This window comes from Nyctibius grandis, chromosome 5 (assembly GCF_013368605.1).
Source record: "Nyctibius grandis isolate bNycGra1 chromosome 5, bNycGra1.pri, whole genome shotgun sequence".
NCBI lineage: Eukaryota > Metazoa > Chordata > Aves > Nyctibiiformes > Nyctibiidae > Nyctibius > Nyctibius grandis.
The window spans coordinates 80,482,974-80,506,561 of NC_090662.1; the positions used below are offsets into that span (position 1 = coordinate 80,482,974).

Sequence of the window (23,588 nt, forward strand, 5' to 3'; positions counted from 1 at the left end):
CCAGTTAACCAGGACTGCCGGTAGATAATAGAGAGTGGTTTGGCAAGTTCATTTGCCAGTTCCTTCATTACTCTGGGGTGAATCCCATCCGGGCCCATAGCCTTGTGGGTGTCCAACTGGCACAGCAGGTCACTAACCGTCTCCTCCTGGATTACGGGAGGTTCACACAGCCCCCCGTCCCTAACTTCAGGCTCTGGGGGCCGAGTCTCCTGAGGACAACCGGTCTTGACATTAAAGACCAAGGCAAAGAAGGCATTGAGCACCTCTGCCTTTTCCTCATCCCCTGACACTACACTACCCTCCTCATTCAGCAAGTGGTGGAGGCTCTCTTTGACCCTCCTTTTGCTGTTGATGTATTTGTAAAAGCTTTTTTTGTTATCTTTGACTGTAGCAGCCAAATCAAGCTCTAATTGAGCTTTGGCCCTTCTAATCTTCTCCCTACACGACCTGGCCACGTCCCTATAGAGATCCCGAGTTACCTGACCTTTCTTCCAGAGAAAATAGGCTCTCTTTTTTCCCTTAAGTTCTAGCCTAAAACAGTAACTTATACCTGCAAAATGTCTTGGGCTAGGCTTGCTTGCTACTGCTCTTGGTTTGTATGTGTTTCCAAAAGGGTGTTTCTGGATTAATGCATATGTATATCAAACAATTGTGTTGGCTAACATAAGAAAGAGTACAAGAAAAAAGACTATGCTGACAAATGGAAGAAGCCAGCTTTTAAGATCCTGCTTAAAGTTGCATATGTCTTACTAATAGTCAAGAAATGTCATCAACTCCAAATGGGGACATGAAAACATTTAGCATCTCTCTGAAACAGAAGCAAATGCAACCTCAGCAAAACTTCTGGCAAGACAAATTAGTTTTTTTTTTTTTAATTAAAAGTAAAGGAAGGATGTGAATCTAATGTTATGCAGGTATGGCATGTGAGATGTGAATGCAGAATGTTAGGAGTGGACTCTAAGTGCTGTGTACTTCTCTGGCAGGCATGGTGATGCTGAGCATTGCTGTGTCTAAATCCGTTTATGGCTCTGGCAGTAGATGACCAGTTCAATCCCATGCTAGAACAGTATGTGGAAGAGTAGAGCAGAGAAGTCCCAGCCCCAGGAGCTGCTGCTTGTTTCTTGGAGCTCTCCTGTCCCAGCATGCAGCTGCATGGACATCCTCCCTGAAAACAGGGTTAAATTTGTGTTTCAGTTGTAGGTTGAGAAGTCTGCAGCTAAATTCCTCTGTGGCCTCCCCACAAAGAGAATCCAACAAGAGGACAGGTCTTCTTGCAGGTCCTTCTGTTGTATGGATAAATGCCTTAACCTCCTTGTGCCCCTGTTAAAGATAGGTAATAGTATCTCTGTTGCCCTCTCCAGCTGAAAGACACAGCTTCTTAAGGCAAGGACTACCTCTTGCATAAACAGATTTGTGTCTTAACACAAATTTCAGCTGGGTATCACTTAGTATATCTGTAACTCAATAATTATGGCAAAGTGGTACTGGCCCATTAATAGGCTCTGCACAATATATTGAGGCAACATTCACGATTTAACTAAATCACCTCAAGAAATTCTGAAGCAAGAGCTGAAATTTCATCTACAACATAGACAGACATTTGCACTCACAGACACCCACCCTCAGACATTCTGGTATGCCCAGGTATAGGAGCTTAGTGCTTACAACTACTCATAATTCAGTGAACCTTTTAAAAGGTGTTATTATTTAACATGTTTCTACAGCAAAGCACAGGTGTGCACAGTGATTTACAAAAGAATACAGACATGACCACTGCCCTCAGGGATTTGTTTTCTAGGTTAGAAGTGACATAAGGTAATACAGGAAAAGATGACTTCATGCAAATGGCAGTGCAGATTTATTTTTGAAGAGATGTTCTTCAACACAGCATAGTTGTATCAGGCCAATAAAATGACTGAAATCAGTTAATTAAAATACTGACCCAGCAGAGAGTCTACTGAGAAGATCTGATTCTGCAAGGCAATGACTTCTTACTATTCATGAACATGGTAGTAGGGGTGACAGAGTATTTGTGAAATTGAGTCCATAGCAAAGTCAAATATAATCACAGAATCATAGAATAATTTTGGTTGGAAGGATCCTCTATTGATAGCCATGGAGAATATCTGTTCTGAACTGATTCACTCACTAAAGGCTCAAGCCTATACAAGCCACACACATGAAAATCTCAGTGACTAAAATGGTTTGGTAGCAACCTACGCTGCTGTTGTAGACTACTAAGTTGAGCATGATGTTGACTTGAAAACAAATTTACTTTAAAAATGTGGTAGTACTGTCATCCATTTCCCTAACAGGTTGGAGTGGAGGTTCGTTTTCTACTTTTTTTTTATTTTTATGATGTGGCAAACATATTTTCTATTTCTTAAATCAGAGTGGACAACATTTCCCTTGTTAAGCACCACACAGGCATCTAAGAAACCTTTAACAGGCTGTACTGTAGTGCAAGGACACTATCAAAAGCAAACCTAAAAAAAAAAAGAAAAATATGTGCCCACATAGCTATAGATTCCCTGCCTTTTTTTCTTACATGTTGTTTTTATTTCTTCCTGTGAAATGCCCTTAAAAAAAGAGAGCATAATGCACTGGCAAATCCTACACATAAGAACTGTTATAATGAATAGACTGAGGTGCTGAATTATTATAACAACATCTGGTTCCTCATAGCCCCATTTAATTTAAGGACGTTAGCATACTTTAGGACCCAGTTTCTCTGAAATGCCTTCAGAGTCCATGCTTTCCGACAAGGGGTGCAAAGAACTTTTTAAAACCACAGTACGCTGCAAGATGTCTCCAGCTGGGCTTTCACATATTACGATATATCAAACCACTTTCCATCACTGAAAAGAAAAAGCACCAAACATTCAGCAGGGAATCATTAAGTCCCACAATGGGATGTCAGTAGGTCCAGAGAAGAACACAGGCAGGAGACGATCTCTTTGCTCCAGCTATTGCTTCCCACATACTACTTTGACAGTATTAGCAGTAGCATTGTGAAAACACAGCCGGCTGTGACACTGCACAGGCTTTTCTCAATGGTACAGTGTATCTGGGAACTATCCCCTCATGCTTTGTGCACTGTGTATTTCTCAAGCCATGCTCTTGTGTGTTCTTTAAATGAGTGCTTAGCACCATGTTCTGATTAAACCTTGACAAAAACAAGCAGTGGTGCTTTTGGATCAAAACTTAATTTCCCCATTTTCTGAAAGAATGAGACACAGATTGTTTGTTAGGGTTAAGTTAGTGAGAAATATTGGCTACAACAAATACAGTTTTACAGGGGAGAGCCCCAAAATTTCATATTTCTCTAAGCACTTCTAAATATCCTTTCAAAGATCACAGCTAACCTACTAATCTCACAGGAGCTGTCCCAGAAAACTCCACGAAGGGACACGCTGCCAAAAGACAGTCAAAAACACAACAGAATTATGCTCACTTTGGAACAGAAATGCTGACCATTGTTTATGGTTGCCAGGAGTTAATTGAATATGTTTAGGGGTTAAATTAAGTAAAAAACCCCTATAAATTGCTGGAAGCCTCATTACAGAAACCACTGTGGAAAGTACCACCAAGCCTTTAGAAAATAACCATGAAACTGGAAAAATGTTTGAAAAAAATGTGAACAGCAGAGGCATAGTAAATAGCTCTTTTTAATAGACATGCTTCCAAAAGTATATAAATAGTGACAGCAAGGAGCTGCAAAGAGGCAAGTGTGAAATAGATCTGGCTCATGTACAGCCCATTATAAAAGAAAATTTGACAAACCCACATGAGCAACAGAAAACAATCCAGTTGACAGAGTGATTCTAGACTGATGGCCAAAATACTGGCACCTCCAACCACAAAAACTTAGCAGGAGTCTAGAGATTAAAAATGCTGAATAAGAGAAGAATCTGTAAGTAAACCATTATGTCATAGCACTACACATTCTCATCTTTGAAATGTGCAATGTTCTCTGTCCCATCCAAGTGTAGTCAGAAACAGACATAATGAGCAGTCTAGGAAGAAGGCGCTGAAATCATGTGCAACTCCTGCTCTACTCTATCTGGATGAAGCAAAACTAAACAAGACTATTTTAATTAGACTGTAGAAGAAAAAAATATTTTAGGGAAGAAATGGGAAACGAATAAATACTCTAAAGAGAACATTACCTAACATAACCATCAGAAGACTCAATCAGATTTGACCAGAAAGTCCTGCTAGAGTAACAGATATTCAATCTGCACCAGGTTCATCATCCAGGAGCACTTCTGAGCACAGGTGTTACAAGAGGAACCTCACTACAACAGATAATTATATCTGTTTTTTTGACAACAGGCTACACAGTAATCATTCAGTCAGTACTTTGTCAGTGAGTGGAAGATGAAGAAAAAAAGCTGGTCCACTACTCAGTGGAGCGGACCCCCGAGGAGAGTGTAAACCAAGGATAAAGTTAAGAAGGCCAAGCACTTTTTTCATCAGCCTTCACTAAAAAGGTCAATGGTGAGCAGATGTTTATAGAACTAATCTAATCAACAGGGATATATCTTCTCCACATTAGACAGAGGGAAGTATTTGTCCAGGCTGAATGCTTTCCAGTTAGCTGTCCCTCATCTCAGAATATTTAGTGAAGCCATTTTAGAGCTGTTAGTCCTGACAGGCATTAGTGCTGAAAACTTGTGGAGAACTCTAATTAAGAAGAATTGAAAAGGCAAATGTATTGTCTTTGCCTAAAAGAAAAAAAAAAAGAAAGGAATTATAGGACCAATCAGCTTAAATTCAGTAAACGAAAAAATATGGGAACAAAAACCCATTTGTAAGCTCATAACTGAGAACAAGGAGATGAGTAAGAGTCAACAAGGATCTGTCAAGAACAAATCATGTTAAACCAATCTAATTTCCTCCTTTTGCCACCCAGGGCCTCAGAGGCAGAGAAGCAGCAGTTTATACCATATATCTTGGACTTAAATGAAGCTTTTGACACTGCTTTATATGACTTTCTCATAAGAAAACTAAAGAAAAGCTAAACAAATGAGTACATACTATCTGGAAATCATACTTGGAGGGTAGTTATCAAAATGGAAGTACTTACTGGGTTTCCTTTGTGATCTGTGCTGGATATGGTACCAGGCAGTATCACACTCTTGACTTGACCAAGGGAATAAGCTGTGCACATTGAATTTACAAATGATGTCAGGCTGGGAAGGACTGCAAGGAAGTTGGAGGAAGTTTGGGTCAAAATTGAAAATGACCATGGAGAAATGGTCTGGGAAAGAAAAAAAAGAAAAAAAAAGAAAGAGGAGGCAAATCAGAAAGACAAATACGTGGGAATAATCAGCTGCACAAATGCAAGATAGGAAACATCTGGTGTGATAACAGCTGCACAGAAGATGACTGCAAACTAAGAGTCAAAAATGTCCTGCTGCTGTGAAAACACCATGCTGGCACGAGTAAACAGGAGTGTAGCCTCTGAGACACATGAAGTGCTCCTTCTGCTCTAGCCCCAAGCAGGCAAGGCGCCCGCTGAAGCACCCTGTCGCATCTTTGGCACTGCACTGCAAGGCACAGGCCAGCCAGTTGGGAGAGCAGGGGGAATGATGAGAGCTCCTGAAACTGCTCTTCAAGGACTGATGACAGAACACATCTAGAAAGGGGTGGAAGTCTTTAAATATTTAAAGGCTGCTGCTAGAAGAAGGGAGTAATAGATTCTTAGCATCTGTAGAGGAAGAAGCAGTGGCTTGGCGTTCAGAAAGACAGTTTCAGCTTAATATTAGTAAAACATGTACCAACAGGGGTCCTGAGGCACTGGAATAGGCTGTGGAATCCCCACCACTGAAGATCTTTAAGAACAGGATAAATAAAAAGCTGTTGTGAAGGACACCTGTGTTATTAGCCTACGTTAGGGTTGAGGGATGGACTAGAGACCTTCCTGAGGTTCCTGCCAGCCCTGCTTTTCTATGGTGTTTTTTCTGATTGTACAAAGTGATTTCCGTGGTCTATAGTTCTGACATGCAGCACTGGGTATAGTAAATTAGAGGGATAGAGAAATTAAACCAATCCTTACTTTTAGATTATAAACCAAGCAGCCCCAAATTAATTAAACTGAAAATGCAAATAGAGAAAGGATCTGATCCAGACAGTGAGAAAACTCTCGGTGACTTGTATAGCTCTTGGATCCAACCCAAAGAGAAGAGCCTGTACTATTTTCCTTGGGAATTGCTAATGAGGATGTTGAATAAAATACAAAATTAGAAAGGAACTAAACTTGTCTGTAAAACACCCTACTTAGGGTGCTGTTGTCTGACTTTTAGTTTACTCATCTAGATGTATCTATTGTCTTTTGCCCATAAGAAAATAACTCAATGTGTCCTCAGCTTTCACTCGCAAAAGATGACTTGTTGAAAAGGATAGGTTTGGCAAAAAAATCAAACTTCTGCAGTGGTTCATTTCTTCTTACCACTGACCTATATTGTGTTGTGTCATATAATCAATCTGGTGTCTCGTGTAAGCATATGAAGAATTTGTTTTGTTTAACAGCAGCATGTAGTATTTTTTTCTATCATCGTTGAAACAAGATTTAGCAAATTACTGGCTAAATAGTGTATATTCTACAGTTTAATATTTCAAGTTAAATTACAGTTGTAATAGCTGACATTCAGTGGCAGTCTTATTCATCTAGCTGCTGACATAAGACATTTCAGAATGATGCATGGAATAGCAATATTCTCATCTAGTTACTCAGAAAAATAGATGCCTTGCTAATAATTATGAAACAGCTATATTTTAACCCTGCACTCACAGTCGAATGACCAAAATATGTATTTAGCATATATGATTCTCAGCTGATTGTGGTTACGTGCTGAAAACACGCCGCTGAATATATGCATGTTAGAGTGTAGTAAACTATAGCAATTATGGAATGTGTAATAATTTCCACATCAGACCATGCTAAGTTTAGTGCTCAGTTAGCAGTCTAAAACTTAGTTACAGATGACAACTAAATTAGAGGTAAAGCATAGGCTGCTCCATGACTCCAACAACGGATAAATAGGCTCCTCTCACCCTATCTGCCAGAAATCACTCATTTTAAGAAGCAATGATCCAACATCTGTCTGTTTGAGCAGCAACTGCCAGCATTATTGGGTATAGAGCACTTTTGAAATACAGCCCTCAGTTACAATGCAAATGAACTCAAGCAAATGACAGCAACTCAGACCAGCAGATCACAGGCACAACTTCTCTCATGGCCTGGCAGATTGCAAGAAGTGACCTTCAGCACCTTCACCAAAGACTAAAGGCTTCATTTCAATTAGTACTGGTGGTGATCTCTGGAGTTATTAAATCAGGTAGTTATCAAATCAGACAGTTATTAGATCAGACAGAATAACATTCACCTTACTCATGAAAACATTCATCCTGTTTTGGGAATTAAATCAGAACTGTCATCTCTGACACCAAAGCAGGCATTTCTAAGAGGGAAACGGATGAATCCAAGGGTTGCACAAAAAATGTCTTATCTAAAAATAAAAACTCGACAGAACTATTCTGGTCTACATGATAGAAAACATTAAAAAGTCAAACAAGAATTTTTCTCCTGAGACACACATAGTGAGCGTATATAGTGCCAAATAACTAGGTGACCAGGATATTCACTGGAAAAAGAAAAATCTAGCTTCAAAGTTGGGTCAAATCGCAAATCTTCTGCTATTTATAATCTTTCTCCATTTCATGAACATTTCTGGAAAGACTTGTCTCCGTTCCGTTGCAGAAGAAGAATATTTTTGAAATCTTAGAAAATTCCATAAAATGAGATTATTGTTCTCCATTCAGGTATCACAGCAATCATTACTTAAATATTTTTAGCTGCCTAACAAAGACTTGCTTAGAACTGATTCCAAGTGATGACATGCTAATGGAAAGCTTTGTGTACAGCAGACACATTATTTGAGCACAGAGGTTCCCCTCCCTCCCCCATCAGCATTTTCTGATAGACTCTGCTGATCCTAGGACTTTAGAGAACTGCTGAGGTAATGCTTACACTGAAGTTCAAGGGAAGTTTTGGAACATCCTCTAGTTAAAAAAACCTAAACCAAAAAAACCCTTAATTCTTAGCAGGACAACTTAACTTGCAAAAGGAATCTGATTTTCAAGCCAGATCTTATTTCTGAGCCCTTCTTATGTTAGAGCTGCATTAAAACAGAAGAGTAATCTCTTCAGAGAGTCAATATGGTTTCCATTTGATATTATCCCATGACTTGAGATAATTCCGTCACTGCTATAGCTCTCAAGTGGGTGAAGGAAAGATATTTTCCTCTGTTCCTGAAGGTAATCACGGGTATAATGGGAACGAGGGGGAGCAAAAGGCAGATAAAGACAGGATCTTCTTTAGTTTTACAAAACTGATCAAGGGAAGCACTGTGTGAAAACTCATGGACAGGTCACAGACACAGTGGCCATGATGAAATGGCTTACCTTCTACTCTGGATACACGTGGAATACATTGAGCTTAAACATAAAACATAAGCAACCTCTCTCTGGTTAGTCTCTGAGTAAATCTACTGAACTGTAGCTCACAGCTGCTATGTTCCCTGACAGGAATATGTTTCTGCTTGTTTAAAAGCATTTCTACATGTGTTTCAAAGGTGTTTGAACTAAAAAATTTTCCTGGGTCTGATTTTGCACTCTCATATACTCTCATCCTGAAGAGGAAGGAAAATGTATCTATATATGTAGTTTCTATTACATTTCATATTTCCAGTCTTTCAATTTATAGATTAAGAATAGATTGTTTTGAAAGGAGATGAAGAAAGAAATCCTGCAAGTCAACAGGATACCTGTTAAAACACAGACCTCAGCTTTGACTTCAGCTGGAGATTGAAGAAGAGTGGACTGAATATCAATATGCGTTTTTAGAGAACACACTTGGAACTAGAACAGAGGTTCCCAAACTTTTTTGGATTGCTATCAACCCTCAGAATTTCTTGTGGACCACCAGGCATCGTTATCATCAAACTTTTAATTGAAAACACTATTAAAAACAGTGTTTAATATGGCTCTGCGGATTAGCTGCAAACCCTTTACCATGGCCTCCTGGACCACCAATGCTCTGCAGACCACAGTTTGGGAACCACTGAACCAGACTACACACATCGTACACCTCAACAAAACACTTCCGTGTCTGAAAGCAAAGTCAGTCCTTCTATTGCACGGTGTACTCAAATAATGCACAAGTCAGTTTAACCTTCTTGGTACTTGAAGAACACAGCACCCTTTTATTTTTCTCTTACCTTAAGTTTCTTTTTTATTGCTTTGGAGAAACAAGTAAATGGTGCCAAAAAACAGTTTATGATTGTTTCTTGTAGGATCTTTCTCATATCCGTCTCATATCCGGCAGCGGTGTAACCATTCAGGAAGCTATCTATGAAAATAAGAAATATAAAACATAAAACCCCCCACACCGTGCACTGGTCACAATATTTGTGAGTCCTAAAATAAAAAATTAAAAATAGCTTCTAAGATTTTTGGTTTTTTTTTTTCTCCTCTGGAAAATTTGTTCTTTTTTTTTCCTTCCTAAATCCATTAACGACGTTAGAGCTCTGTGTGTGGTCATTAAAGCATTTCAGCAACTTTCTGCAAATTCTTTACAGTTATTCTTTGGCTGTGGTATGACAAGATTGTCTGTTTATCACCAGATAAACACACAGAGGAAAATGATGATAGCGCTGAGAAGGGAACTTGTAGGGAAACATTATAAATATGAACAGCGAAACACCATGATCCAGCCCTATGTTAAGTCAGTGACAGAGTGCAGTCTCATGTGAGAGCAGGAATGGGCTGTAGCATCCCTTTCAATCGTTCTGCCTCTCCATCTCCTTGCTTATGTGCATCCCACAGGCAACTCAGCCAACCAGTGTCCAGTAAAGAAAGGGGGTTTATTTGCCTCTCTTCATGTACTCAATATCAACAACTATCACATGGAACTGGGAATGAGGAAACTTGGCAACTAGTGGCATCATAGTGAAAAAAAAAAAGAACTTTCTTCTAAAAAGACTTTTTTCTAAACAAGACTGTGCTTCCATGGCAGTATCTCACTTGTTTTGGAGAAGAAGTAATGCTGCCACAGCACTTCCATGCCCCTTGTATTCTCAATAGCCAAGCTAATGCAGAGGTTTGAGCTATAGTAGGGGTGGAAAAGGGTTGTTACAGTGAAACTAATATGCAAGAGAAGTCAGCAAGGGAAAGGGTTAGCCTCTACTTTACCTTGAAAGAAAACAAAATGTACCTAGCTCTTGTCTCTACAGGCCTCTCTTGCAATACTTTACAGTCAGCATCACTAATGGGTGCTACTGGAGAACTTCTAAAGGTGGATTAATAATCTTTCCCATTTGTGTCCTAGCCTTCTTGCACATCTGAAAGGGTCTGGTATTTCTTATGTTGTCTGAACACTTCTCTTTTTCCATGTAGTGCCAATGGTTAGAGGTAACTATTGTTTTCCAGTGAGCATTGCCGCCAGTGACTCGCTTGTTATTCATCTGAAATTGATAAGGTTCAGCTTGCAAACCTGACTGGACAGTGTAAAGACAAATTCTATTGCCTCACCTCACCACTGTCCAGACTTATTGTCAAGTTGCCCTCTGGTGAAGGGGGTTAGATGGGGCTACCATGGCTGGGGCTTACCTGGGGTAATAAGCCCCAGTTGAGCCAAGCATTATAAATACACATGTAATTCTGTAAGAATGAGAATTACCCACTAGAAGTAATGCCCTCCTCACATTTCTGCCTGACACCATTGCTGTAGATAATGTGTGTACTTTCTTTAGTAAGTGCTGCTTTTTTGCCAACCCATCAGCTTTTGGCTTCTCTCCACAGGAAGCAGGGAAGCTGCGTTCACCTATGCCATTACTGCTGCTGGGGTTGCACACGCTGTTACGGCCGCCTGCAGCCAGGGCAACCTCAGCAATTGTGGCTGTGACCGAGAGAAACAGGGCTACTACAACCAGGAAGAGGGCTGGAAGTGGGGAGGCTGCTCTGCGGATATCAGATACGGCATTGAGTTCTCCCGAAGGTTTGTTGATGCCCGAGAAATCAAAAAGAATGCACGGAGGCTGATGAACTTGCACAACAATGAGGCTGGAAGAAAGGTATTACAGAAAGGATGAGGGATGGGGAAACATGTGTGCTGGAGGATGGGGGGAGGCTGGCTTGGTGGCAGGAGGCATTCCCTGAGAACTTACCCTCTCTCTGCTGTTATCCCACGCCCACATCAAGTTACCTGGTGGCATCTAATGTTTATATTTTGTTGCTGTTTCTTTTTTATTCAGAGCTGTCCAGGTATTATAGATGCTCCTCTAAATGTTTTTGCTTCCTAAGCCTTCTTTCCAGTCCCACTGATGACAGAGAGGACTTTGCTGGAGCTGTTTGGCATAACGATAAACCTTTGTTTTTCATCTTTGCAAGAACCTAGCAAGAGATGTTGGGATTTGTGATGGGACAGGACTGAGTGTCTGCATTGCTGAACTCCCACAGCACTTGCAGATATTTATTCCATCCAAAACCAAAATACTTCTTTGACCACAGCTCTAATGAAATACACACTTCATAGCAAATGCACAATTGTCCATTTCGCACTGGCAGGCTACAAATGTCTGCGTAAGTGTCACTTTGGAACAAGAAACAGTTTCATGCCTACAACCATGACTGAGTTGCTTGAAAAGGAAACAATAAATATTATGGAGCTACATGATTTATGTCCATTGAATAACAATCCTCATAGCTCTCAAAGCTTGCTCTTTAAAAAGTAAAATAAATCTTTCTGCATAATACACACCTACCTCAGGAGAGATTTTACTATACCCTTCAAAGAGTTTTCACCCAGGTAAAAAAATTCTGCTTCCACCCTCCAGTGTTTTTAGGAGACTCCAATATACCACTCCTCCACGCCTGGCCCCCAAAGTTAGACTGAAATTTTCTCTAAAACAATGTGTGCTTTCAGTCCTACAACAAGCACTAGCTGCTGAGGTGGGCAGAGATGGTTGAACTGGTGGTAACAGAAGCAGTACAATTATCTCATCGCCTGTATTTTGGAGAATGCTTATTAACACCCAGTCCATGCAACAAAACTTCCTGACCATTGCAGGTGGATGTGCACTGAAATTGAAGGTGATGTATGGGCAGTTATCCATTGGGATGAAAGTACTATATAAATTCAATGTGGTGAAAGAGACCAGTTACGGGGTGTAATCTCAGGTGTAGAGACGGAATCGATGCTCGATTGTTGTTTGATACTGAGGTCTCCAGATGTGAAGGAGACAGCTGACTGAAGAGCCAGACAGAAAATCATCCTTAAGAAGGGCACAATCTTTTTTCCAAAAACTTGCTATCATGGGTGCAAGAGCACCTCCTACTGCTAAATGAGGTGCTCTTGGAAGACTAGAAGCTTGGAAGACCAGCTCCAGGTCTGATCACTTCTCCCAGCCCAGGCATTTCACCTTGGCATCACACGTTGTGTCTGGATGCAAAAGAAGATGGAAGCCACATGTTAAACTTGCAAAGGAGCATTTATTACTGCTAGATGCATTGTCATCCCTGCTTAAACTGGCAACCTTCTGTGGTGAGCACTGTGCCACCCCCACGGAGATGCTGATGCATGTCCCGTTTTGAAAATGTTACAGTCTATATGTGAAAGAGGGACAAAAGAGCAAAAGCGGATGCATAGATACAGAATAGTGAAGTCCCTTGCCCAAGGACAGAAGGCGGTTCAGTATCTGAGCCAGGCACTGATTCCAGGTCCCCCAGTTCTAAATATAGCCCAGTAACCACTAGACCACATTGCTGATTCTTATTAAGCAAATTATATTTTTACTCTTCATCAGAATTTCATAAGCAGGGGGACAGAAGCAAACCAAAGAAGTATGTGTTTTTACAGATATTTCTGGTAGCAGCATTCATGCAAATGCATTTCTTTTAACATTCCTAAAAAACTTAATTTTTTGCAAATGTTCTTGCAAAAACAAATGATAACACTCACTTTTGTGTTTTTGAGACAGGTATAAAAAGGCTTGTAAATATTGAAAACATAGGATTTTTTTTCCCCAAATACACTTTTCTATAAACAGTATTTTGGAATTTACCCACTTTTTTGTTGTTGGCATTTTTCAGTAGTTATTTAAACCCATATATATACATTGTAATCATTAATGCACCATATCACTTTCAAAAGCTAAGGATAACTGAAAGGATTTGGTGCAGCTTTTTGTTTTTAAGTACAATCCATCAAATCCCGAGGAATGCATTCATATGAAAGACAGTTTGGGGGTCGTGTTTAGAAATAATGTTGGTGTTATGACATACATTCCCATGAAATGAATGTGCAAAGCTGTACAGTATATAATACTTAGTGATTTTTTGATTCATCTGAGATCATCTGCTATTTGTATAAATTAGACATTCTGAATTTGAGACTGATAGAAACCGAAGGTTAGAACAGAACTCTGGAAACTAGGATATGTTTTCTTTGTTTTCTGGGTTGGACCTTTTGTGCAATGTCAACGTGAAATCACAAGTCCCTTCTAAGAATCCAGGCAAACTTGAAATCTGACCTACATTCACATGAAATTTGGCAGTTTTAGGGATCCTGGGTGAACTTGGATTGGATTATGAGCAAAAAAAAAAAAATCTGAAACCAGGAGATTTTGCTTATATGTGGATGACATTCTGATGTACTCCACATGGTCCTTATAGACACTCGAGTCAGACACTTGCTGCAGCACAATACTGAACCGCCATCTTCCTTCTTTTCCCTTCCAAAAATCTCACAACACAATGGGGAAAAGCTTATACCTCAGAGTAAGACTCTGTCAGTACATCCTGCTGATCTGCGTGTGACTTGTCTTAACATTTGGAAACGGTTTCGAGCCAAGTTTCTGGTTCATGACTACTGTTATTAAGGACCAAAGTAAGGATATTTTTCCCTTGTTCTGAATAGGAATAAAAGTAAGAAGGAGACCACAGGCAACCCAGATTTTTTGGTAAGGCTCACAGTTCTTATTCACTCCTGGCTCAGTTCATACCAAATTGTCTTTTTGAGTTAGGTAAGAACAACAATATTTAGCCAATAAATCTGCTATCTTCATTTTAGTCTTCTCTTTAAATCCCAGAGACTCCTAATACAGAAACATGAGGAAAAAAGGATGCCAAGAGCTCCCAACCCCACTTACAGTTATTTCCAACTTGCTCTGAAGTCAGTGGAAGGCCCCTGATGACCTCACTAGACCTCTACCAGGTGCCCAGAAGATCATTGCTAGGATCATTACCCAGGACCCCGACTAGAAGCTTTGCCCCCAGAGCAATTATTTCGATGCTCTCTTATACCATTGCATGGACTTTTTCATGTTCTGAGGCAGTAATTTGCCCATCCTCAATCTCCCCCAGCACTTGTCCCAGACGCACCTGGGAGTCAGAAGGGTTTGTAACTACAGCAGTGACTATAATGTTTTCCTCTCATAGGGATCTTCTCAAAAGCTGGCCTGCTGGTATTTCACTGTTGTTAAAAATAGAGTCCTGAGGAATTTCTCTTTGAGGAAAAAACAGCACGCTTTATAAATAATTGCACAAACTTTGCAAACAGATGAGGGGAGTGGAAATAGTTCTGGGGGTTCTTTAACTTGAGTCTGGGGCTAAGGTGCTCAGCACAACATTCTGATAAAGTACTTCCTTGAAAAAAAGATGATATTTAAGATTTGCAGGGAATTTCTGATGACTCTGAAAAGAATGAAGCCCCTAATTGCCCCGCATTGCATCCCCTAATTGCTCTGCATTGCATTTCTAAGAATTGTTTCAGCTAACGGCAAATTTCTGAAATTTCTAATAAATTTGTAACGAATAGCACCAGTGACAAAATAATAAACTTGCCATCAGTGCCATTTAGAAGAAATAAATGCTTAGCGATTCCTGGTGACATGAGATGCTACTGATGGAAGATTTATGCTTTGAGGCAAAACAGTGCCTTGCTGCGTAGAAGAGTGAACCAGCTAACTTCACCATCATATTTTAAATGGCCGCTATGATTCAGGAAGGAAAGTACAAGTGTGGTAAATGAAAACAAGCCCCCAAAGGAAGACTAGCATGAGTCTAACGCAAATGTTACTGAAAGAATGGCTTGTTGCAAATCTGAATAATTACAGAGAGATCTGTGGGCAAAACTTTGATAGAGTAATGAAAAATTAAATACCAACAAAACCAAGTAAGCTTTGATGCTGTTTTATGAGACAGCTTTCTACCATGTATTTTTAGAAACAAGTATCTTTATTCTGGGATAAATGAACTTAGAAAGAGTAACATCTGGGAACACATGCCATTAATCTTCAGTTTTTGTTGAAAGCTTCAAAACAATGACTGGCTCTCATGGGGAAACTCAATTATAAAAATGGGTTTTTCTGTTTATTTGTTTTTTAAGGAGGGAGCTAAAAGAACAAGCTGACAAATTGGTAGCAGATCACAGCTTTTACCAAAAGAAAAGAAAAGAAAAGAAATGTTTCTAACAGTTTATCAATCAATTAGGCTCTTAGGATAGACAATGACTGTGGTTATGTGGAGAAAAAGCTGGCCTATTTCTTCCCATTCCAGAAACACACCCATCACACTGACTGCCAGAAACTCAGCCTGGTACCATCCCAATATTTATTCCTTTGTAATGTCGATGGGTTTTTCTGGTTGTTTTTTTGGAATGCCTGGAAGATGACAACATCTTATTTTACATTTGAAACAATAAGAGTGTGGGGACAAAAAAAAAAATTCAGACTCTCTTCAGAAGAGATTATTCAATTACTTGGGACAACATTTCCATCTAAGCCATGGTCCATTCTCACAGTTCCTGGCGCCACAGGACTGTGGTACTGGGAAGGGTTTTTTTGCTGACATGCTTTGGCAGTAGAACAGCTAATGAGGTGATTTGTTGGTCACCATTCATTATGTATATACATGCACACACACACACATATATATATATATATGTAGAGAGAGAGTGTGTGTACGTAACTGCAGATATTTATACATATTTACATGTGTTGTCTGTGAATAAAATATGTGAGAAAGTGTTAGCTCACTTCACCCCACATGAAACATTTAAATTAATAATCTCACTCCTGCAAGATGCACAGCATGCCCTAATATGTTGCAAACTGCCCTCACTGTCACCTACCAGGACATAAAAATTAGAAGCAAATCCCTAGAAAAAGACTCTGGATGAAATGCTCCGAAGTGGCAGTGGAGGCTGAATCCCAGAGTCAAAAGTGAGAGCCAACTGATTTTATGCTCCTATAAGCCTAAAGTATTTTTCAAAATATGACTTTGTTTCCAAAGTCATTTCAGCGATTTAAAGAATGTGGCTTTCCAGGTTTTACTGCCCCGAGTCCATCATTTGCTGAAAGTTTCTTTCTCTAAAAGAGACAAATTATTTCACTGCACATCCCTTGCGAGAACACTCACGAAAGAAAAGCTTTCGATAGTTGTGCTTGACGGCATACTTTCCGCTTTCCCACTTAAACTGATTCGCAGACAGATATAAATCCAATTTCAAAAAGTTTGGTGTTACAGCTTGGGTGGGTTGGATGGATAACTAATGCTTATCCATATGTCCTGAATATGCAAGCTTTGGCTCAAAATCTCATGAGGATAGTTCTCCTGCTTCCAGTTGGGCTAGATTGACTAGCCTATTTTTTTCTTCCAGAAAAACACCCTTAACATTGACTGCCAGAAGCTACATCTGGTACTATCCTACGTTTTGAACATTTTGCTTTAAAATTAGAGGGGGGAAATGGCCAAATATTTTAAGACTTGCTAGATGGTTTTATTCCAGAAATGTGCATGCCCATGCATACCATGCAATGTATGCACGGCAGATATAATCCATCTAGTAAAATGCTACTGCACCCCCGCAAAAAAACCCTGACATCTCTGTATTGCTTGACAGAATAAAAAGAGTAATTAAATTTTTTCATCCCTTTCAGATGATACTTAAAATTTTACCTTGGAGCTTGACAGCAAATTCCATAGAAAAGAGAGTGAAATACTGCAATTGCACTCAGTTTGGGGATGATTTAAAGGGTGATTCTCAAGATTTTTGCTTTTTGCAACATTTCACTGTAAAAATAACTTTCAGAAAGTTTTAACCAATTGCAGTAGTTTATTGCTCAAACTTAGAAGCCTTTTTTTCTTCTTCCAGAAGGCAGGGAAGAGGCACAGATGGGTAAGGCTCTATAGCCCTTCCTTATAGTAACAGGGACTTTCATCTGATGGGCAGCAGGTCTCAAAATCCCAGGCGTATTTTCCCACTAGCCAAGAGGAGAACTTAGGTAAAGAGAGCAGTGAGACTTCAGTTTTTTAGTGCATTCAGTGGGGATACTACGGGATTGGGTGCCTTACCTAGGGAGGCAGGTGAAGGGTAGAAGGAGGTGAATTGATGCCTCTCAGTACATCAGAGGGTCCCCAGCCCTACTGAGCTCTGGCCAGTGCCAGGGGAAAGCCATCTCACGCTGTGGTTGGATACTACCTGCTGCAAAGCAGAGGCTCCCTGCTCCCATCAAACTAAACAATAAGAAAAATAGGGATGTGACAAGAGAGGGAGTAAGCACAGTAATTCATTTCCTCATCTCCCATCCCACAGTGTAAAAATACCGTTTTAATGCTCAATGGAGCAGCCTCACAGAGGAGCAGAAAGAAAAATATGCAGCTGAAGCACCTGTATTCCTCTCCTGCTGGCTCCATGTCTTCTCTTCACAGGGCTGAGCACAACCTGAGGAGATATGGCATGAACTACTCAATTTTGGGCTCTGTGATCTGCTATTAATGAAGAATATTTTCAGGACATTTGTATTAGAGGAGTAGCATTACACGCTGCTAATGTTAGTTACACTCCTGGCTATCTGAGTTAAAAAACCAAACCCAAACAAACCCAACTTTGTTTCCCAGATGGGTCCATGAGATCAGCATTTTGCCTGCAGTGGCGGACCCCAGGCCACTGAGACTAAGGTTAGCCAGGGCCCACACACCATTGGCAAGCCATCAGCTCTCATGGCTGCAGCCACTCGAGTATCAAAGGGGTGATGACTTGTTATGACCAGGATCCATCTCTTTTGGTACTGGTATTACCCAAAACAAAAGTTGATCACTTGCATATTTGATGGGGGAAAACTCCTGAAGTCTTCTGTTTCTTTTTGATACTGCAGTCAAAAAGTAATATGGATTTTGTTACATTCAACATCTGGTCCAAAAATGTGCATTTCCACTAAGGAAAATACAAACCAGAAAAGGCAAGCCAAAATAAACACACACAAAATGTTACTATTGTTTTTACATATTTTATCCAGATAGGATTTTTTTAATATGTACAGAAACTGTATCTCATGTTATGCAGTTGGGTCTAGATACGGAACTTGAAAAAAATGAATTTCTTTTCATGCATATCATCTTCTTTTATTTCAGTCTTCGCGTCTTTTTCTGCTTAACTGGCAGCGGACAACCCTCAAATTGCATTTTCAGTGTATGATTTCCATAGGTATAAAAATATGTGGGATAAGAAAGCTTTAACATTGTGTTTCACAATTCATTTAACAAAATAGCAGTAGTCAGAAAATTTTACTTGGCAAGATGATACTGGGGTGGGAGTGGGCCCGTATGTGGAAAGGGGACCTAAGGAATGTTCCTACAATTAGTCTGAGGCAGCACAGTCCAACGATGGGAATTTGCTCTGGGAGGTAGGTCTCGCTGTAAACCATTCAAGATTAGATACGAGGCACTGACATATGACAAATGAAACTGCTGAGAGAGTGGGTCGTATGAGCTAATGATTTTCAGTCTTTAATCAGGCACCTAGCTTGGCATAGTGTATTGGATTTGAGTAAATAAGTACCTTTAAGGCTCAGGGTCAAAGCTCTGATGGGAATTTTGCTGAGGAAAACTGAGCTGAAGGGACATTTAGGAAGAAAAATGTTAGTCGCTCTTCATTCACAGCATTGACCGAACACGGTCAAATCCTGCCACCTTCACCAGGTCCAGTGGCACCTTGCTGGCAAGTGGGAAGCTGCTTGAGATACCGCGCAGACAGACATACCTCTGGGAAAGCCGGAGCGTGCTGGCTTGTCAGCAAAGAGGAATGCTCCACAGCATCTGTGTGGAAAGGGAAAAATAATCTTGCTTAGAATCTGCTTAGTTTGGGCCTTGTATCCCCTGACCTCCAAGTTTTTGGGCACAGTTCTATACCCACAGCTGACTGTGGGCACACAAATTATAGCATTCTGGAATTTAACTACCTGATGATTGGGCCTGCACTCAGTGTTGTAACCCCAAGCATTCCACATTCATGAGAGAAGCCTCCAAAAAAAAAAAAAACCTGCGAGATTGGCTTCAGGATCATGAATTCATACTTTTTGAAACTTCTGCTTTTTTGAGCCTGCCTGGCTTACATTTGCAAGTTCTTCCACCATCATAAACAGTGGGAACCTTTGAAAAAATACAGCAGTGAAATCAGATTTCTGTACAGCAAAATGACTCATGAAACTGGATCTTCAGAAAGACAACAACAACAAAAAAGAAATCAAGACTTAGGATAAAGTTGCTGGAGACTATACTACGAAGGGTGCCAGGCAGTGCTGTATATAAATGGCAGCATCTCAACCAAATGCACACACAGAGGCAAACATATATATACACACACACATCCGTATATAAATATACGTATACAAAGGTATCACCTAGGACACCAGAATGGGTGATATCTTTGTCTTTCAGGAACAATGACACTTTCTGTTGTAGCAGGGAAGCACTTCAATGACAGAGATGGAGGCTCCTTGGAACAGTGTTCAGAGTGTCAAGCCCACACAAGAATAAGGAGCCTCACAAGCTTCACCTCCTCCCACTCTGAGCAAGTTGCTGACTTGACTTTTGCAACCAAAAACCAGATATCACAAACAAACACGTGCGGAACCTGACAACATGCTTACTAATCCACAAGCCTGCTCTTCACCAAGATTCACTACGTAGGGAGAAGAGGAGCAGACCCATCCCATTGGTAATGCTTTCCTCAAAGTCTATATAGATCCTATAGTGCTTTATGGTGAAGGTGTAAGGAAGGTTGCCTCCATCTACCTTTTCTCATGGAGTTTGCTGCAGTGCTTGTGGCTGCAAATGTAGGTTGATCAGTGGTTGAAAGAGAGAGCTGTAGAAACAGGCTAGTTTAAAAAAAAGAAGTATTTCAGCAATACCAAGCAAAACTTATAAGAAATTTATGTATATATATGTATGTGTGCATATATACATACATGTTTATATGTATATGTACATGCACATCTAAATATCGTCAGATTATTTTAATCCAGATTTGCCCAACAGGATTGGAATCTTGTTTGGGGGTCTTTGAAAAATCATATCCTTCTGCACAGGCATGAAGTAGAGACAGAGGAATCCTGAAAGACCCTGGAGTATTTCATAAGGCATCCCTCTACTCACTGCTACTGAAATGCAGCTGCTGCAGCAGGCGGCATCAAGTTTTCCAGGTTCTTTTTTTTTTTTCCATAGGGTAGGGAAGACAGGAAGGTGATACAGTTTGTTGGAGAGCAGTGGCCTTTCCAGTGTCCACAAAAAGCAGCTCATCACAGCATTGCTGATTTTCTTTTCAGAGTAGTTGCAGCTATAGTAGCTTCTTCCCTAATCCAGAAAACTTTCCTGGAAATCACCTTTTCTGCCTGTGAAAGGCTAACTTGACCTTGACCTGGGAAAAGCCTGTGGTTCCAGAAGGTCTAAGGTATTTTTGAATAGGATGCTCAGCTATCTTGTACTTGCTATTGTATGTTGGCAAGGAAGAATCAAAACCAAATATTCTCTTTAATAGTGAAACCCCAGAAATTTGGGAAAAAACAAACCATACAATTTAAGTGAAACTTGAACAACTCAGGAGGGTGCCCTCTATTTGCAGGGATAACCAGGTCTGTACAGCTTTTATTTTAAGGCCAGTTTCTTAAGCAGTAAGCATTTTTTACTTCCCTTCTGCTTCATTATGCCATTGTACTCAGATTTCGGCCCTTTTATCCTTTGCCCATTTCAGTCATGTTCTGGGATCTGCAACGAAACCACTACAGGAGATGGTCTGCAGCATCAGTAATGCTTTAAGACAAGCTCGGTAGCTCATATTTCTTTGTTAGCATCCCACTGCAAAGGGGAAAGATCAGTTTGCTTTGTTCTTACGCCTTGATTTTCATAAGCTAATGATGACTGTGGGTGTAATTGTGGTCAGGCTTAAGTGGTAGCGCGAGGGCAGAAAAACAGAGAGGCACTTCCGTGAGGCTGGTTTCCCCTCCGCTGTGCACATGGAGCAGGAGGGCATCTGCTTGCGTTCCCCTGGGCATATGCCCGTGCCTGGGGAAGGAGGGATGTGCCAGCCATCGCGCAGCTTGGCTGCGGTGGAGGCGGGAGGTCAGGAGTGGAGCGTGAGCCTGAGCACCTACCAGTTTGGGTCCCTTATAGGGATCATCCAATGCTGGACTAACCTCCTCCAGGTTAACCTCCTCTAGCAATAGCAATAATAAATACTGCCAGTTCTCTTCGGTTCACAGCTTAGCAGGACCCTTCAGTGAATTTTATTTCCTCTAACGTTGCGCTGTTGTTGCCCTGGTGCAAAAAAAGGATTTGTGGCTGAACATTTGCTTGATATTTGGGCTAGATACTGCAAGGAGCGCTGCTTCTAAAGGGGATGGTGTGCTCTGTGGAATAGTTATCAGGTGTGCTGGTATTACCACTGTCGGTATATGTGAAATTTTTAATTACGCAGTCAACATGAATGCCTATTCAGTCACACAGTATATATTGTTCTGTGATATTAAAGGTGGTCAAAATTTTTTAAACATTCTTTGAACATTACTTAAAGCAATTAAGAATAAATATTATGAATCTTAAAACACTTTTTTTTTCTGTTTTCAAAATGAAAATGGTTTGAAAAATTTTTTTTAAGTCACTGGAGTCCCATGAATTACTTTGGCTCTAAAGACTTCTTCTGAAATTTAAGTAAATATTCTCCAATATTTGGAAACAGAATGCAGATGTTTTCTAATAAAATGACAAAACCTTGTGTTTTCAACCAAGCACAATGTTAAACGAAAATGTGTTACAAGCATTCTGCTTGGAGGTGAGAAGATTTATGAGCATGCATTTGAAAAATTTCAACCAGCAGTAGTGAATATTCATATGAACTAAACAGACTGAGATTCAGGCAATCTTGCAATACCGTTTTCCTGCAGTAACAATATGCAAATGTCTGTATACATAGGTTCTCGAAGAGAGAATGAAATTGGAGTGCAAGTGCCACGGAGTTTCAGGTTCCTGTACAACTAAGACCTGCTGGACCACACTTCCTAAATTCAGAGAGATTGGATATATTTTGAAAGAGAAATACAATGCTGCAGTGCAGGTGGAGGTGGTACGAGCCAGTAGACTAAGACAGCCGACCTTCCTGAAGATCAAGCAGATTAAGAGTTACCAGAAACCCATGGAAACAGATTTAGTGTATATCGAAAAGTCACCCAACTACTGTGAGGAAGATGCTTCCACAGGGAGTGTCGGTACCCAGGGACGACTCTGCAACCGTACCTCTCCCAATGCAGATGGGTGTGACATGATGTGCTGTGGAAGAGGGTATAACACACACCAATACACCAAGGTGTGGCAATGTAATTGCAAATTCCACTGGTGCTGCTTTGTGAAGTGCAACACGTGTAGTGAGCGGACAGAGGTGTTCACCTGCAAATAACGGCATCACGTGCAAATGAACAGAACAAATCACCATGAGTGAAGAAAGTGGAGTACAACAAACGACGACAGCATCATTTTGCACATCTAATCTTCTTTGGGAAAAAAAAAAACCCCAACCAACACCACAACAACCAATCCCTCCCCACTACTTACACATCTAAGGATGGTGACTTTTGGCAGGCTGGCTGTTGTAACTGCTTTGGAAACAAGGGCAACAGGATTAAGGTGATGTTGACAACCACATGACACTTTCTCTTTTTTTTTTTTTTAACTACATCTGGGTGTTGTAGAGTTCTCCTAGTAAGTATTTCAAGTAAGTTATACATATCAAAGAAGCTGATTGCATTGCAGGTCCCATGAAATTTAAAAGAAAAAGACACTTTCTCCTATTTTACAACAACAAAAACACCAAGCCCTGTGCAAATAAAGACTGTTTTTTTAAGGAAATGAAATCTTCACTGACTAGAACACAGCAATTTTGCTGCAAAAACCTAAATTTCTGAGAAAGCAGGTAGAGAGAAAACAACTGGTAGGGAGATAAAATCTATGGCGGAAATACTCCACTATCAGTTTAGAAAAAAATAACATTCACAAAATTACATCAGCTGCCAGTGACACTGGAACTCTTTGAATGAACATTAAAAATAATTATTTATGTTTTTAATAGTATCAAAAAATTCTAAGCACTAACGGGTAGCTATGTCTTAATTCTGTACTAAATGTAAACTTATTGGAACTCTGACTTTATGATTTTTGTATTTGGTTCTCCCTAAGTTTTTCAATGCTACTGATCT

At 40.2% G+C, this 23,588-nt stretch overlaps 1 protein-coding gene across 2 annotated transcripts in view; it reads left to right on the forward strand.

The window, feature by feature from the left end:
• Nucleotides 1–22,792, forward strand: part of WNT7B (Wnt family member 7B) — a 99,203-nt gene extending 76,411 nt beyond the window's left edge. For both annotated transcript variants that reach the window (XM_068400885.1, XM_068400884.1), the window contains exons 3-4: nt 10,867–11,138; nt 22,313–22,792. In XM_068400885.1, coding sequence (XP_068256986.1) covers nt 10,867–11,138; nt 22,313–22,792 — 752 coding nt within the window. The remainder of the gene's footprint in view (nt 1–10,866; nt 11,139–22,312) is intronic.
• Nucleotides 22,793–23,588: the final 796 nt, after the last annotated feature.